Raw genomic sequence first — 18,379 nt, forward strand, 5'->3', positions numbered from 1 at the left:
AATATCAATACAAGGATTATTTTTAATATGAGATTTTGAATACTCAATACTTATATACAGTATATATAAATATGAGGGAGTGTACAATTTAGATATACACAATTCTACCTATATCATCCTTGTAAATAGAGACAGGATGTTTACAGACCCCCTCCAGCAGCTGTCCAGGAAGCCAGTGACTGTTCCGAGGGTGTTAAGAGGATTTTTACTGAATCTGGATCTGAGCCAGGACTTACTGATTGTTGGGAGCAGAATTCCTGAAGCTTGGAGCACATGGCTATTCCTTCCTCTCTGATTTCTTTGGGACTGGGATACAGTAAAGCAGCTGGGCAACATGGATAACTCACAATCCATGTAGTTGGCCTCATTGCCTTAAACAGGCCAATCAAGGTAAATTATAAGAGAGTTCTACTCAAGAGAAAGAAACAGAAGAAGCTGTCCCAAGGGGCTCCTGATTCCTAGAGCCCAACACAGTGAGCTTTGCAAAACAAGGTTTCTGTTTCTATTGACTGATTTTCACTGTGGCTTTTGTTATCCATATGAAGGAAAATGAGTCCAGAACTGTCCTACTTTCTAAGTTACAAAGACAAGTAAATACTCTCAGAAAGCCCAGAGATGGTTTTCTTTTTCAGTCTTTACTGCTTCTGAACTATATCTGTCCATCTACATTGATACCAGGCCTTCCAAAAGGTATATATCAAATAGCTATCTTTCATACAGTAAATAAACAGTAGGAAGACAAAGAGAAAAATACAGGAAAACCAACCAAACTGAAAATTCACTTTAAAAATATCACAGGTAAAGAGTGTAAATGCTAGAGAAAACACCAGCTGAGCATAAGGAGGCAGAAGGTTTAATAGAGGATTTTAATAAAGAAATTTGTAATCTGGACGATGTTAAACAGATGTACTCCACTGACTTCAAGGTTGAAACTAGGGAATTAAAGAATTAAGCTGCATATCCATCTTTCCATTGTATCTTTAGCTTCAGATACATGTTCTAATAATGTTGTCTATTATGGCAGTAATAATTTCAAAGAACTCTCACAAGTCAGTTAAGTCATCATCTCCCGCAGCTGCCTCCTCTTCCCCATCTTCTTACTGAAACCACATGTCTGTCCTTGAAAAAAAATTGAGTTTAAGCAGCCATTATCCATGTTCCACTATAATAGCTTCTCTGTGCCAAAGTCTTTACTCTGCTGTATATTCTTCTGTATAGTATGTTACTTTACTAAAGAAAAGGTATAAATTCAATGTTAATCCAGTTTTAACCATACAGAGTTGAACACAACCCAAATATGTTTATTATATATTTCCTGATCCTGCAAATACTTACATATGTACTTACTTTGAGACTAGTAGCACCTTAAAGACTAACAAGATTTATTTGGGCATAAGCTTTCGTGGGTAAAAAAACCCACTTCTTCAGATGCATGGAGTGAAAATTACAGATGCAGGTATTATTATATTGACACATGAAGAGAAAGGAGTTATAAATCTGTTATAGAATGTCCAGGAAGATTGAAGTGTTCTCCTACTAGCTTTTGTATGTTACCATTCCTGATGTCCAATTTGTGTCCATTTATTCTTGGGTAACAGATTTAAAATGGTAACAGATTTAAAAGTAGCCATACTTGAACAAAAAAACTTCAGAAACAGACTTCAAAGAGAAACTGCAGAACTAAAATTCATTTACAAATTTAACACCATTAATTTGGGCTTGAATAGGGACATGGAATGGCTGGCTCACTACAAAAGCAACTTTGTCTCTCCTGGAACTGACACCTCCTCATCAGTTATTGGGAATGGACTACATCCACCCTGATTGAATTTGCCCTGTCAACACTAGTTCTCAACTTGTGAAGTAACTCCTTCTCTTCATGTGTCAGTATAATAATGCCTGCATCTGTAATTTTCACTCCATGCATCTGAAGAAGTGGGTTTTTTTACCCACGAAAGTTCATGCTCAAACAAATCTGTCAGTCTTTAAGTGTCACCGGACTCTTTGTTGTTTTTGTGGATACAGACTAACACGCCTACCCCCAATACTTAATTTGAGACTAATTATGTGCTTAAAGATAGGGGAAAGAATGCCATTCTGGTTTTATTTTTTTTTTATTGTTTAAGAATAGACGTTATTGCAGCTGAAAGACAACAGGGATTTTAAATTATATGAAGCTATATGACACAAATAAATGTGCATTACAGAGTTTTGCAACTGACTTCAGTGGGTGTGGGATCAGGCACTCTATGATTTGTTTTTCTACTCCTCATTTTATTTATGAAATTACTAGAAGAGATAGTGGGGAGACACACATAGGTCTTGAAGTTCCAGGCTGTGGTAAATGGCATGTTCTAGCAGTGCAATCGACAGAAAAATACTTACGTGAAGGGGGAAATGATTTTGATGGTTTTAAAATAATTTGTAGTTTTTAAATAATTTGAGTCACGACACAGAGCACTGGGGATATTCGTGATTCTCAACTATCCCTCTGTTGCAGACTTCCTGTGTGACCTTGCACAAGTCACTCTTTGTCTCAGGTCCCTGTCTGCAAAATGGGGACAACAATAACTCCTTTCTCCTACCCTTTGTCTGCTCTGTCTATTTTGATTGTAAGCTCTTTATTTGAACACTACTATGGCAATATTATTTTATTTGTAAATTGATTTTCTTTTTTTTAAGCGCTACAATAAAGTCATTAAGTAGTGGCAACATATAGCCCAATAAGACATAGAAATGAAAAATGACAAGGGAGGGTGGGACATTCATTCCTTATCTCCTCCAGCACGTAAGTGCAGACTTGAGAGACAAAAGACGGGATTGGGAAATAATAAAACTCTTACCCAGTGTTTTCTGGATTTCATCTTTGTCTGGTAGTAAAGTTCCCCTGGTATCCAAAAGCACTTCAGCAGCTTTTTTCAGTTTCTCTACAGCAACCTGGTGATTAGACACCTGCCCCTGGAGAACCTGTAAAATTGCATTACTTTAAATTTCAATACTGTTCACTAAAGCTAAAAGTCACATACTCAGCACACAAGAGAAAACTGTGTGAACTCTATGAATCTATAAAACTGCAATGAGGTATATTTGGTGGACATAGCTGAACTTTTATTTATCATACAAATAGCTGAATACGCCTGACATGAGCAAGCAAAAAGTAGAACAGAGCAGTGGTAAGGGGAGCTGCAATAGCCTTGAGGCCACTTACAAGTCAGTTTTTAAAGGATCGTTTCATGCACACATCTTTATTTTTAAAAACAGGAAAACAGGATGCCTTTTAGGGTTTGTCTTAAGCACATACTCCTGCTTTTTTGCCAGTTTTATCCCTCTCTTCCAGAAATCTAGGTGCCTGTGGAATTCCTTTACAAACTTACTTCACTTATCTGACCATGTAGCTTATTCCATTTCCAGGGCATTTCTAGTCACTCATAGTTTCTCAATGTTCCTATTTTGTTTCCCACTTTTTGAAGTCTTCAAACACAGTGAACAATGCATTGCTAAGAATATTTCAATCCCTTCTATCGTCCTGAGGATTATTAATTAACTTCAAAGTGTCAGTTTTAGTTTTCTACAAGAAATACAACTCAAACCCTCAAATCTTTTCTTGTAAGGTAGATTTCTGAGACTGGGTACCATAATAATGATCCTTATTTGCATCATTCTGAAGGCAATATCATTCTTCCTGTTGCACAGTGACCATTAATATACACAATATGCCACATCGGTGGACTGTAATTTGTCAACAATTTTTCACTATTAGTGATGTTAGCCATACTAGAATGTACAATGAATCCTCCCTTAACCACATGAAAAGAACTACTGGCCACACTCAGTGCACAACTTCCAATCCCCAGCAATTTTAACAGTGGAGTTGTTTTTAAAAAAGGGTAAGAATAATTTTTTTATAATGGGAAACATTCATTTTTCATTTCCACCATATTTAAAAACAGAAAAACTGTTTTTGCTCAAACTTTCCGGAAACAGCTTCAGAAAGAAACCAGTAAAGAAAAAATTCAGCCTGTAATATGATGTTGATAGAGTAATTGAGCAACTGAAAACAGGTGGTTGGAATGCAAATCAATATACACCCTTAATTAGAGCAGTTGACACCACTCCTGCTATAGCTATGACTAGAGAGAGATAAAAAATTACTTCTGGGATAAAACTGACCTAATCTGTGATCCCTTCCTGACAGAAAAACTTTTCATCTTGTGCTAGTATATCCAACATCCTATTGACTTCTTGTTTTACAACATTTATCTTAGTTACTGATTTCTGATGTAGAACTTTGCTATATACCTTTTGATGAATTCTTTTAAGACCATTTGCACTTCCTTTACATCAGTTATCAAAAAGAAAAACAAATGTATTTATCAACACAGTATCAGAGAACTGTGCAAGTTTAAGAGTACAAGGAAGAATTTACAGCATTTGGCAATCAAGAAACAGTCCCCATCAGGTTGTATTGAACATGACCTGGTACCAGGGAACCCACAAAATTGCCTTGAAACAGGAAGAACACTTCATGGACTTTACCCTGCCTTGCCTGGTGCCATGAATCTTCTACTGACAGTGGAACACACCCCCTGAGTTTACCTATATGATAATGGCCTGTATTGTTTTATACTATATTATGCTCACCCATGCTTTTAGACTGAGGGCAAGCTCTGAAAGGCAAGAACTCTGATGCTGGCATATCCTACCTATTCTGCAATGTTACATACACTTACAATGCTACATTAATCATCCTTTACATCTTTTACTGATGGTACCTCCACACTCTTTCAGGCAGCTGGAAGATAGGTGCACTTTAGTTCTTTCCATACCAAAACAAGGAAATCATTCTGGTGCAGAACACACTACCATTTTAGTTTAGGCATTGCTATCAAGAGGATGTCATCAATATAGTTCAATATGGCAGCTGATATGCTAGTTGCTATAGTGAAACTCAAACATAAATGAAGAGCTATTTTCCTTGCACTGGCCACAAATATTGTTTACAAAATAAAAAAATAAAATAAAAAATAGGATGAACCAGAAGACATTAGGTGGTGATAGAAAGAAAGAAAGCTTGTGCCTAAGGCACTGAAGAATATTTTGAAGAACAGTTAATCCCAGTAAAAAGATTGTCCTCATGCTGCAAAGGTCAGTGTCTGGATGGATTATCAGCTGCATGTGTCGGTTGAAAGGGGCAGCTTTAATTTACAACACCTGACTTTTTCAAAAATTCTCTTTTGTTTTGCATTCACTAATTGCCCTTCTTTATTCATTCTAGTCTGAACCTCCTGTTTTTATTCTTCTGTTGACTCTTCTGAGCCTGTGCACCCCCCCTTCCCCGCACATACTGGTTGAGTGTTCTTTTGTGTAGCAAGCAATCCATGTAAGAGTTTCATAAAGGAGCCACAGTCCGCATTTCTTTTGTGTCAGTTGCATGAAAATTGGCATTATACCGGATATAATTCATTTGGGACTAGGGAACAAAGAGTTTAAAAACAGCTTCAGATTGGAATCAGTGTTGTACCTATTTTTCTAAAACTCAGAAGCACAAATGTAACTAAATCAGTTTGAAGTTCAGAGTTCAAAATGTACATTTTTAATTATAAAATAACAAATGTTACTTTTTTAAAAGTATGATGATCATTATAATATCACAGTGTCATCTATCATTCTACTCTGGTGTGCCCAAGTGGCAGTTTTCAGTGCTGCCATGTGGGAGAGACAAGTTTTTTCCCAGGCTGTTCTGATGGGCGACAGGTATAGCATTCACTTCCCAGGAGGAAGGTGACTCTATTGTGCCTCAATAAAGCCTGCTTGTCCAGATTTCTAACTCAAGGAAACACTTAGCTGGTATGACAACTATTTGTAAAGTGTAAGAAAGGTAATATAGGTTCAATTGGGGCTTTCATACATGATTATTAGCATCCTGAGGTATTCATAATTATATTATGAAATGTATGTTGAATATTCCATCTGGCAAAGAAAGAGACAGACAGACAGAGATAGAGACAGAAACAAAGAAAGTGAGAGAAATTACAGCTGAGCAGTTATTTTGCCAGTTGGAAAATGAATGAAGAATATTCCAATTCAATTATAATTACATTATGAGACAGTTTAACAATTTTTATAAAATCTTGGCTCCACCATAGTTAATGGGAGTTATGCCACGGACTTCAGTGGAGCCAGTATTTCACCCTATGTTAAGAACACGCATATATTCTTATAAATATGTGCTTTACAAAACACAGAAGAAGATACTGTCCCTGCCCTGGAGAGATTTCACTGTATCTCACAGAAACACAAACATGTGGCAATAGTTTGGATATGCAAATTCTAAGAGTTCGATTTAGCCTGGGTTACCACTGGCTTCTGCTGATGTCCCTTGGTGACAGAACATCTGCCTAGAGAGCGGGTCACATTGGTACACAGCACTCACAGCCCTATCAGGCGCCTGGACCCACTCAGCACCACCCCAGCAGGGAGCAGTGCTGGCTAAGGAGGGAGCATAACCATAGCCCTGTCAGAGTCCATTGATTCAGTACATCCCCAGGTCTTCACTGGCAGAGCTACTATGGAGTCCTGGCAATGACTTAAAGTCAACCTGCTTGGCAGAACCCCCAGACAGGGCCACAGAACAATCATTGCCTGTTCTGACCTTGTGGTGAATACCCTGAGTACAGCTGCCTGTGTTGGTGTAAAAGGGTGCAAATTGCACCCTTCCTATGCTAGTGGAGGACAATCCAACCCTTAGTAGTAAATTTAAAGATGACAAACTTCATCATCCCTTGTACAAGGTACCTTATACCGGCTCCCAAACCTGTGATTCCACAGAGACAGAACCAGCTCCTGTGAAAAACTGCTTATAGTAGAACCTCAGAGTTACGAACATCTCGGGAATGGAGGTTGTTCAGACCTCTGAAATGTTCGTAACTCTGAACAAAATATTATAGTTGTTCTTTCAAAAAGTTTACATTGACTTAATACAGCTTTGAAACTTTACTGGACAGAAAAAAAATGCTGGTTTCCCTTTATTTTTTTAGTAGTTTATGTTTAACACAATAATGTATTGTATTTGCCTTACTGCTGTCTGATTGCATACTTCCGGTTCCAAATGAGGTGTGTGCTGGACTGGTCAATTTGTAACTCTTGTGTTAGTAACTCTGAGGTTCTACTGTACTTACTATGCCTAGCCACATGAGATTCCTCTCATATTGCTGGATAGAGCATGGAGAATTCAGTCAGTCACAGGTCATTTTTACCTCAGTGTAGTTAATAAGGTCAACCTGCAGCCTGGGGTTTACCTCGACTAGCTATACTAGTGTTCCCTCTAATATACCAGTGTTCTCTCTAATTTTTCCCACGTATGTGCAGAAGGAATTTTGTTATGTGCACCAATATGGAGATGATGTGGCAGGGGTGGAGCTGAGGGGTTCGGAATGTGGGAGGGGGCTCAGGGCTAGGGCAGAGGGTTGGGGAGCAGAGGGTTGAGGACTCCGTCTGGGGGTGTGGGCTCTGGAGTGGGGCCAAGGGACTTAGGAATGAGGCAGAGGGTTGGGGTCCAGGAGCGGGTGAGGGCTCCAGCTGGGGGTGTGGGTTCTGGGGTGGGGCTGGGGATGAGGGGTTTGGGGTGCAGGAGGAGGCTGGGGCAGGGTGTTGGGGTGAAGGCTCCGACTGAGGGTGCGAGCTGGGGATGAGGGGTTTGAGGTGAGTGCAGGCTCTGGCGTGGGGGTGAGGATGAGGGGTTTTGGCTGGGGGAGCGGGGACCCGAAGCAGCGGACAGTCCCTCACTGGTGGCTCAGAGGAGCAGCAGCAGCTGTGGGCTCCTTTCCCTGCACCCTCTTCCTCCCCCCCCCACCCCGTCACTAGCAGGCAGCCAGCTGAGAGGAGCGGGGGTAGGAGGGGCGGACAGAAGCCCTGGGCTGGCGGACCTAGAGGAGGGGGAGGGACCGGAGAGGAGCCAGCGCTGCAGCCGCTGGGCTGCAGCACAAATAAAGTGGAGCATGGGCCTGGCGCAATTATAAACCCAGTATATAATACTGTCTGGGCTGGGCTGGGCTGGGCTGGGTTGGGGCCGTGGGAGAGGCGCCTTAGCAGGTCCGGGACTGGGGAAGAGGCATCTCTCCCCACTGCAGCCCTAAGCACCTGTGTGGCACTTAATAGGCTGCTGCATGGCCATGCGGCCACTCAGCTTAGAGACAACTTAGGAAACTATATTGCCTTATCTCCACTAGGATTTCACATCAAGACAGATATCTTGAATTAGTTATCTCAATGCAAAAACATGGGGGTTTTTTCCCCAGGGAAGGTCTTAAAGGTTAGGATAGGACCTAATGTAGGGGACAGATTTTCCACATCTGCCTACTGCAAGGTTCTTACACTTTCCTCTGCAGCATCTGATATAGGACAGTATCAGAAACGGGACACTGGAATCCATGGACCTCAGGTCTAATCCACTGTAACCATTCCTATGATCATATGTAATCATATCCCAGCAGAAGAGGAAAGGGGTGAGATTTTAGGAAAAAATGCAGCGCAGGAAGTCAGATACAGAGAGATGATGCTCCCTTCTCCAACAGCCACCACGGGCCCAAATCCCTCCTGCTACCAAGTATTTACAGCAGTAACTATCAGAATCACTGAGTTTCCACCAAGCTGCTAAGCTTTCCAGATTTCACCCCCTCACCTGATAACTATGACTAAGAAGTTATTTCCTCATCACGTAAGCCAGTTTCTGTAAAAATCTGCCATGTGCTTTATTCTTAACACAAAGATTTTCAGATGAGACTTCAGACAGTCAAAATTCAAGGTCAATAGGAGCTACTTATATACATAAGATACAAGAATTTGGCCCTTAATCATTTAAATTATGTTAGACTATTCTGTCCTTCCAACTATAAGCGGTGATTTATTGAGTTTGATGGGGATTTTTACCTTGGTTTCTTCTAGTTGCCTTTGGAGATTTTTAGGATCCACTGCAATTGGCTCAGACAGTTGTTTGTTCACAGCTACTTCAGAGGTCTGGAGACCTGACAAAAGCCCAGATGAGGCTTCTTCATAATGCTGGTATTTATCTACCAGGTCTTTAAGGTTATTGCCAAGGATACCACACTAAAAAAAGTAGAAGGAAAAAAACGGACATTAAAATCTATACTTTATTTCATCTGAGTGGGATTTCTTAGGGATTTTACAGTAATGTATTGTACTCATAAAAAGTTTTTTTCTCAATCTACAATGCCCAATATTTCAAATTTGGATGTCTACAGTTAGCCATCTTAAAATGTAGTCACTGGGGGCTAAAAATATTCAGTATGTCAAAAAAACAGACTCCTTTTCTATGTGCATAAAATACAGATGTAAGTGCTTAGCTTCAAGTACCCAAGTTTGAAAACTTTGACCAGTGGCTAAAGCAGTTTTTACAATAAATGTAATTTAGACAATTACTAGAATAAAAATAAAATAAAAAATTAAAATAAAAACAATTAAGTTTGCTTTGGTAGTAAATGGATGCTTTGTATGGGGATGTTGCTCGGCAAGATAACTGGTTTTGGGATTGCCTAAACCACACGCTGCAAATAAGATAAAATGTTAGGGATTATTCAGTAGAAGTTTTGCAATGGAGGCCTCATCTGCACTGAGATCTGAGCAGGTGCAAGAGTCTGCCCAGTTGGATCTCTGAAACCTTAGTTAATGTGCACAAAAATATACATAAGATGACACTTATGTGATCTGCTAATATTGGGCCTGATTCTGATCTCACTGATCAGATCTACACTGATTCTGGGCCTGATTCTGATCTACACTGGTTTTATACTGGTGTAATTCTACTATAGGGGTCCTATAAAGGTAGCCAGCCAGTCAGGCAGCGGCACAGACAGCTGCAGCAGCACAGGAGCCAGCTCACAGAGCTGTAAGAGGGGAGTATAGTGGGAGTTCTGTTGGAGGAGAAGATGAACAGGTTTTGGGTGGGAAGGCGATGACAGATACAAGGCAGCAGTGGGAGTGACCCATGTAGTGGAAGACACAGTGAGGATGACTGGATGTGGAAGATGCGGCATGTACGTGATCCTGGAGTGAGTAACTGGAAAGAATTTTGTCTGCATTTAGTGCCATCTGATTGAGCTGATGGAAGAGAAGATCCGAGGATTGGAGATGCAGGTGGAGACACTGGCTGAGTTTAGAAGGGGGTTCGAGCGGATTATGGAGCAAAGACATGAGGCAGCTGAAGGGAAAAGCTCAGACTTGCAGATGGAAGGAGGACTGAAGAATTCTGAGGGGAGACTGCTGGGTGAAGAAAATGGACAGCAGAAGCATGTCACTAAGAGAACCAGGAAGGGGAAAAGACAGGCTAGTGAAGGAGAAATAGAGCTTAAGAACAGGTTTGCAGAGCTGGAAAATGAAGAAGGGGCTCAGCAGGTGGTCACTGAAGATGGAAGGGCAAGGAAGAAGAGAAGAGCAGATAGTCCTATAGGAAAAGGGGAAGAGTCAAGGGAGACTACACCAAATATGAGCCCCAGGAGGATACAGGATGGGTTGAAGAGGATTATAAGGGAGAATAGGAATGGAAAGAACTTGCAGCCAGAGGGAACAGGGGATAGACCGGAGAATAGCACCGTCACCAGGAAAAGGCAGGTCTACATGATCAGGGACTCCTTACTGAGAAGAACAGACAGGCCTGTAACCAGAGAATAGAAGGGTGTGCTGTCTTCCAGGTGCTAAGATATGGGATGTGGACCTGAGGTTGAAAAGGATCCTAAAGGGAGTGGGAAAGAATCCACTGATTGTCCTTCATGTGGGAACAAATGATACCAGTAGATTCTCGCTGGAACGTATCAAGGGAGACTATGCCAGGCTGGGGAAGACGCTTAAGGAAATCGAGGCTCAGATGATCTTCAGTGGGATTCTGCCTGGTCCTAGAGAAGGGCAACAAAGGTGTGACAAGATTATGACTGTCAACAGATGACTCAGGCAGTGGTGCTATAAGGAGGGCTTTGGGATGTATGGCCATTGGAAGGCATTCATGGACAGAGGACAGTTCTCTCGGGATGGACTTTATCTGAGTAGGGAAGGAAATAGACTTCTAGGATGGAGGCTGGTACAACTGATTAAGAGAGCTTTAAACTAGGAATTTGGGGGAGATGGTTGGGAGATGTCCAGGTAATTTCCACGCTGGATTTTAGCATTGAGAGGGAAGAAAACAAAAGTAAGAAAGGATACAGCCGTGGGTAGGAGAATGGACATAAGGAGAAAGGGCAGTGTGGATACCAGTCTAATAGGTAATACTGGCTGTAGAATGACCGTGCCTAATCGAATAAAGAATGTGAGTGAAGCCAAACAGCAAAAATTAAGATGTTTGTACAATGATGTTGTACAATGCGAGGAGACTAGATAACAAACTGGAGGAAGTAGAGCTACTGGTGCAGGAGGTGAAACCAGATATTATAGGGATAACAGAAACATGGTGGAATAGTAGTCATGTCTGGACTACAGGTATTGAAGGGTATGTGCTGTTTAGGAAAGACAGAAATAAAGGTAAAGGTGGTAGAGTAGCATTGTATATCAATGATGAGATAGAATGTAAAGAAATAAGAAGCGATGGAATGGATAAGACAGAGTCTGTTTGGGCAAAAATCACATTGGGGAAGAAAGCTACTAGAGCCTATCTTGTGATAGTGCTTGGGGTGTGCTATAGACTGCCAGGATCTAATTTGGATATGGATAGAGCCCTCTTTAATGTTTTTAATGAAGTAAATACTAATGGAAATTGCATGATCATGGGAGACTTTAACTTCCCAGATATAGACTGGAGGACGAGTGCTAGTAATAATAATAGGGCTCAGATTTTCCTAGATGCGATAGCTGATGGATTTCTTCATCAAGTAGTTGCAGAACCGACTAGAGGGGATGCAATTTTTGATTTGGTTTTGGTGAGTAGTGAGGACCTCATAGAAGAAATGGTTGTAGGGGACAACCTTGGTTCAAGTGATCATGAGCTAATTCAGTTCAAACTGAATGGAAGGATAAACAAAAATAAATCTGCGACTAAGGTTTTTGATTTCAAAAGGGCTGACTTTCAAAAATTAAGGAAATTAGTTAGGGAAGTGGATTGGACTGAAGAATTTATGGATCTAAAGGCAGAGGAGGCCTGGGATTACTGGCTGAAGCGGACATCTTAATATTGCTGTGTTGTGGAGTTTTGCAGCTCCTGCTGAAGCCTTCATAATATGGTGCTTTACCCTCTAGGAATCTGTCACTTTTAAAGTGAGAATAATATTTACCAATAGTTACTTTCAATATTTATCTTCTGAAGCTTAGAAAAATGATATTCCAATTGCATCTTTTACACCTGGTATTTAGTCTCCACCTAGTGGCCAAACATTACAAGGTATTCCTTTTATCTGAAAGGAGACTAGAGCCCTTGGTATAATTATATACAAAACAGTGTATGTTAAAAATAGATCTATAACTTGATTTATTTGTTTAGATTTATACAAAGAATAAAAAGCATCTCTCCAAGGCTCTAGTCACTCCTGCCATCAACTAAACAAACAAAATTTGGAAAGTCTTAATTAAAAAGACCCTCTGGCCCAGATACACAGAAGGAGTTAGGCACCTAACTCCCTGTTTTAGGCACTTAGCCCCAGTTTTGGGACCACTGTGATGAACAAAACTCCTGCTGAACCCTACAAGTGCCTGAACAAACTTGGCACCTAATTTTTTGCAGTAAAAGTTCCTTAGGCACTTATGTTTCTATCTCTGGGCATGTGCATGGCTTCCTCATTCCAGTCTGGATGTCTATCTCCCACCTAAATCCTAGAGCAAGTCACAAACCAGGGAAGATAGGTGTTCAGCTGCCTAAGTCATGTGCAGGGCCCAATCCGGTAGGCAGCCTCTTGAGTACACCTGATCATACCCCTGAGGCAAGTTCACACAAAACAGCTCGGGGGGGGGGGAGGGGAGCTCCCTCAGAACCCTTAGCCCAGAGGTGAGTACCGGGATGTGGGAAACTCCTGGTTCAAGTCCCTGTTCTGCATGAGTGGGAGAAGAGATTTGAACAATGATCTGCCACCGCTCATGTGAGTGCCCTAACCACTGAGCTATGGGATAGTTTGATGTGGGGCTCCCTCAATCTCACCTGTTGAAGCTGTTGCACTTTGGATAAATAACTGAAGAGTCATGTGTGTGTGCGTGAGAGAGAGAGAGAGAGAGGACACACCTGAAAATAACTATGTAGTCTGGTGGTTAGAGCACTCCCCCATGCTGTGGAGACCCAGCGTTCAGTCCCACTGCTCCAGTCTTAGGAAAGCATAATTTAATGAAGAAATGTCTAAGATATACTAGGCCTTTTTTTGTTCAGAACATTTAGGGTCAAACATTCAAAGAGCCTTCAGGCTGTGTGTTCTAAATATGCATAGGCACAGGGCAACTTGTCCATCTGCACCTGGGGATGTAGGTTGTGTGCATGCCCAGAACAGAGATTCTTGAAAATCTTGCGTACAAAGTCTTTACTGAGAAAAGGAATACTGGCCAGAAAAACAAGTTGAAAAGTGCTAGAGACTACATAACATCTACCTGGAGAACCAAAAGTGATGCGTAAGAATGAGTCTCAGGCCTGGTCTTCACTAGAGAGTTAGGTCAATGTAAGACAGCTTATGTTGACCTAATTGCGTCAGTGTCTATGCTACAGTCTTGGTCCTGCCAATGTAAATGCCCAACTACACCGACATCACAACTCCACTTCCAGCATAGCGCTTATGTCCGTGTAGTTAGAACCACACAGTGTCTGTATAGACACTGTGTTACTTACATCAGCTGTTGGCATCATTCTTGTCAATTTCATGGCTCCCTTCTGGAGCCATGAAATTGACAAGAAAGGCTGGTAGGCTCCTTGCTGAAAATCCTGCACTTGGCTCACAGGTCTGTCTGTCACCCCTGGCAGCTGGGGGCCTCCAGCTAGAGTCCAGCTTCCCCCCAGCTCCCATGTCCCCATTGAACTGCCGCCTGGGTTCCCAGCTCCTCCATTCCCAACTGAACTGCTGCCCGGGCTCCCAGCTCCCCCATTCCCCACTGAACTGCTGCTTGGGCTCCCAGCTCCCTGCTCCAAGCCAGGCTGCTCTCTGGGCTCCCTGCTCCCCCCCCCCGCCCCAGTGAGCCCGGCAGCCTCCTGGACTCCAGGCACAGAGCTCCCCATCACAAGCTTGGCTGTCCCCCCAGGCTCCCAGCTCTGAGCAGGGACCTTTGTGCCTGGAGCCTGGGCAGCTGCTGGGCTCCCAGCAGGGAGCTCTGCATGCAGCTGAGAGCCTGGGTGCTAGCTGGGCTCCCAGCAGAGACCAGAGAGCTGAGAACCTGGCCTGGGCTCCCAGAAGAGTGCTCCGTGCAGAGCTGAGAGCCTGGGCTGTAAGTCCCCCACTTGGTGGAAGCACTCCTGGTGAAGACACGCACCACCAACAGCGGGAAGGTAGTATGGATATATAAATCTGCAGTAATTACTGGCTGTAAGACGACCTAACATAGGTCAACTTATGTTTGTAGTGTAGACATGCCTTTAGTGACAGGAACATCCCAGCCAAAAGATGGCACCTTTTATCACGCAACACTGCAGCAGTAGCAGCTTGTGGCCAGGGTTAAGCCTATGAACATCAGGCACAGGGATGAGACTGCTGAACAGAGCTACAGTGATACACAAATCTCCCTTAAACAGATAAATGCAACTCTGCTTTACAGCTGTGAAGGTTAAAATTATAATGGTGCTATCCATGCTGAACAGTAAATGGAGTGACATTTGTTCCTATCCGAAGGTTGTTCATAGGTCAGATGTGAAATGAGTTGGTGATTTAGTGTGGTTCCTAGTGAATAGGTGTCCTCAGAATGAAAGACACAGACACAGAATTCATTTCCCTCTTCTAGAAGTTAACCTTCCAAGGCAGCACTGAGACAAGCTGGCAGGATAGCGTGGAGAAGCTAGCACTGCTGCTGCCCATGCTATACCTTTCCAGTAGACTAGTGAAAGACAAGTCTAAGATACTGTTAATCTAACACCTCTCAAAAGCAATGAAGTTTCACTTAAAAATGCACATAGAAAATTACTTCAAACACTCAATACAAATTTAAAAATCTTAGTGTGATTCTTTAAGCACAGAATGGGAAACTCTGTCCTCTGCTTTGCAGGTGTGGCGCGCCCTTTGACTACAAAACTGGTTCACCTCCTCTGCATAGGTTGTGCCAGGATATGGAGAGGCTGTGAAGGGAGCCTGCACCACCTCTGCAACACAAAGTCCAGCTCTGCAGAGGCTCTGCAGGCATTCACACAGAAAAGGGGTAGGAATTAGTGCCAAAGCAGGGCCAGATTAACGCTGGGGCTTTAGGAGCTGCAGCCCAGGGCCTAGGGGGCCCCTGGTGCAGCAGGGGTCAGGCAGGTTGCCTGCATGCCGTGGCCCCACGCCGCTCCCAGAAGTGGCCGGTTACTGGCATGTCTCTGTGGCCCCTGGCAGGGGGTGGAGGGAGGCGGCTCTGCACACTGCCACCAGCACCGTCCCACAACTCTCATTGGGGAATGGAATTGCTCCTTAAAGGCAGTGGTTTCTGAAAAGCCCATTGCCAACTTTGGAGGTCAGACTAGGAAAAACTAGAATAGGCCACAGATAGAGTAAAGATTTCTATCAAATTAATATTTTGAATGCAATCTTGGCAGGCCCTGGCTTTTATTATATTTATTAACAAGACTAGAGGTAGGTTTCCACTTGGAAGGAAAAATTACAGGGCACAAATGATAGGCAGATGCACTAGGTAGACAAATCTAGAGGAACCACAGAGTTTCCTTCCATTCCCAAATGTTATTCAGACATTCTGCTTTCATAGATTTTTAAGACCAGAAGGGACCATTATATCCTCTAGTCTGACCTCTGTATAATACAGGCCATAGTATTCACCCAGTTACTCAAATAACTTGTGTTTGACTAAAGTATCTCTCTTCAAAAGGCATCCAGCCTTGAGCTGAGGACTTCAAGAGATGGAGAATCTATCACTTCCTTTCTAGTTTGCTCTAAGGGTAAATCATCTTTCACATAAATATTTGGTGAGCCAACTATTTTCCCCTTACACATTCAGATGTAAATAAAACATACCTTAGTATAAAGAGATTTGAAACGATCTGAAGCACCATCCAGTTTACTTTGCACCTCTATGTAAGTCGCTGAAGTATCAATACCATCTTTGTCAACCTTAACACCATCTTTTTTACTACAAGATTTAGCAGCATCTAACACCCTCTGTCCAGAAATTGTAATGTACCGTAAGTCACCTTTGTGAGAAATAACATCTTCTGAAAAACTCTTTTGCCTTTTGAGCTTGGTCATGATACCAGTGAAGTCAGAAGCACCACCCTCCAGATTTTCAAGTTCTTGTTCTGACTGCTCGAGCCAGCTTTCAAACTCACTGTAGTCTGTATCAAATTTCTCAAGTTCATCCTGCAGAGAGTGCGTTAACTTCATTTTCCGTTCCGATTCAGCTAAAGCAGTTTCATACTGGACTTTCAGTTCTTTCATGTTCCTTTGCATTTTCTCTTTTTCTTCAGGGGAAAGGTAGTGACCTTGTTTCTCAAGTAGCGCTTGGGCAGACTGAGTTGCTATTATAACAGCCTGTTGCTGAGAAATAATTTTCTCATGTTGAGCCTATACAAAAAAATTAAAATATTTATGACTAGTATCCTTCTGTAGGGTTCCATTAAAGCACATTTTTTTTTATCAGAAATCGCCACTGAAATCACTGAAGAGTTCTGTCTAGAAACTGATACCACAACACGGACCAAAATGACAAAGCCGCTCAGAATGTTAAAAGACTTTTCCACATCTTGTCTGATTGATGAGATAACAGTTTGTGACTAATGTAAATAATTAATAGAAGGGATGTTTAAATGAGATTACTCAAAAATTGCTATCTGATCAAACAGAAGAGATGTGATAAAGCCCTTCAACATTCTAAGATGCTCATTAAAAATGCCACTCTTATTCATTGTTTACCTATAGCATTTTCAAAGGGTAAGAAATAACTAGAGGTAATTATAGATCAGACCCTAGTGTATACATGGGCAAACCCTTTTAACATCAATGGAATTTGGAGATACAATGATCCACATCAGCTGAGGACCCAGCCCTATATTTCTAACACAACCCAGTGCAGTGACTTGCATGGATTGCCATCGACAGGCAAGCCCCGTCAGAAACAACCACTTTAAATTTTTCCCAGATCTTTTTTTCCCTCATTCCACGGGTGATCACTCAAGATAGGATTCATTATATAACATGCTAAATAATGGGCAGTTTTTTATAAGTGTAAGTATTCCTTTACCTATTGCACACACAATAGCTACTGGTACTAACCAGGGGTCGGATATACCAAATGGAGAATAGATATTTCCTATGTATTTTGAGTGAATAAAAGTCATTGCTAATTTTTATATTTCCATTTTTGGATTTTAATCAATAGTTCTCAAGATTTATAAAATATCTTTCCTTATAAAAAAAATTACCATTCTATGGCATAAAACATCCATACACATTAGATACCATATATATTTCACCAAGTTAAAACTAATAAATGACAGGAGCTATAAAAACACACTAATAGAACCTGATGTAAAACATGTTTGGCTCTGAGGGGAAAAAGACCATATATTTTAAAACACCTTAGTTCCTGAAGTGCCTCACTTCCTATATAAACAATGGCTATGTATTTTGTAAAATGAGCTAAGGTGCTTCTCCATATATGTGTGGTAGACAGTTATCGAAGATCAGATTTGAGCCCTCTGCTAATGCTATTTTCTAAAGCGCACCAACAGCTACAAACAAACCCACCTATACTTCCATTTTCTTTAAGAAGGTTTTACATGGAAGCTATTCCAAAATACTGAGTGTTCCTTTGATCAATTTCTGCAGATCCTTCATCAGTTCCATCACTCGGAATCTAAAAGGGCTTTGGGCTGTTAAAACTGTATCTAAGCATACAGAAGGCTGTCATAATTAAATATGCTGACTGAAGCAAACATCTTAATATTGCTGTGTTGTGGAGTTTTGCAGCTCCTGCTGAAGCCTTCATAATATGGTGCTTTACCCTCTGGGAATTTGTCACTTTTAAAGTGCAAATAATGTAGATTAATAATCTCAACAATCCAATAATGGTAGCTGTGTGCAATCAGTGTTCAGTCATCAAAGGGAAACATGTCAGACCAAATAATTTATCTTTGACAAGGATCAGGAAAGATTATGAAGCTGTGTTTTTGCCTACAGTACTTTGTTTATCTACAATAAACATTGTACTGTGTTCATTTCAGCCTAGGAAAATAAAGGGCACTGTGATCACCATTAAGATGTAAACATTTGCCACTGAG

At 41.6% G+C, this 18,379-nt stretch overlaps 1 protein-coding gene across 15 annotated transcripts in view; it reads right to left on the reverse strand.

The window, feature by feature from the left end:
- The window catches only part of DST (dystonin), a 468,601-nt gene that overhangs the window by 131,243 nt on the left and 318,979 nt on the right, over window positions 1-18,379 (reverse strand). For all 15 annotated transcript variants that reach the window (XM_038397725.2, XM_038397722.2, XM_038397727.2 and 12 more), the window contains 3 exons: window positions 16,119-16,664; window positions 8,929-9,105; window positions 2,844-2,967 (listed from right to left, as the gene is read on the reverse strand). In XM_038397725.2, coding sequence (XP_038253653.1) covers window positions 2,844-2,967; window positions 8,929-9,105; window positions 16,119-16,664 — 847 coding nt within the window. The remainder of the gene's footprint in view (window positions 1-2,843; window positions 2,968-8,928; window positions 9,106-16,118; window positions 16,665-18,379) is intronic.

This window comes from Dermochelys coriacea, chromosome 3, assembly GCF_009764565.3.
Source record: "Dermochelys coriacea isolate rDerCor1 chromosome 3, rDerCor1.pri.v4, whole genome shotgun sequence".
NCBI classification, from domain to species: domain Eukaryota; kingdom Metazoa; phylum Chordata; order Testudines; family Dermochelyidae; genus Dermochelys; species Dermochelys coriacea.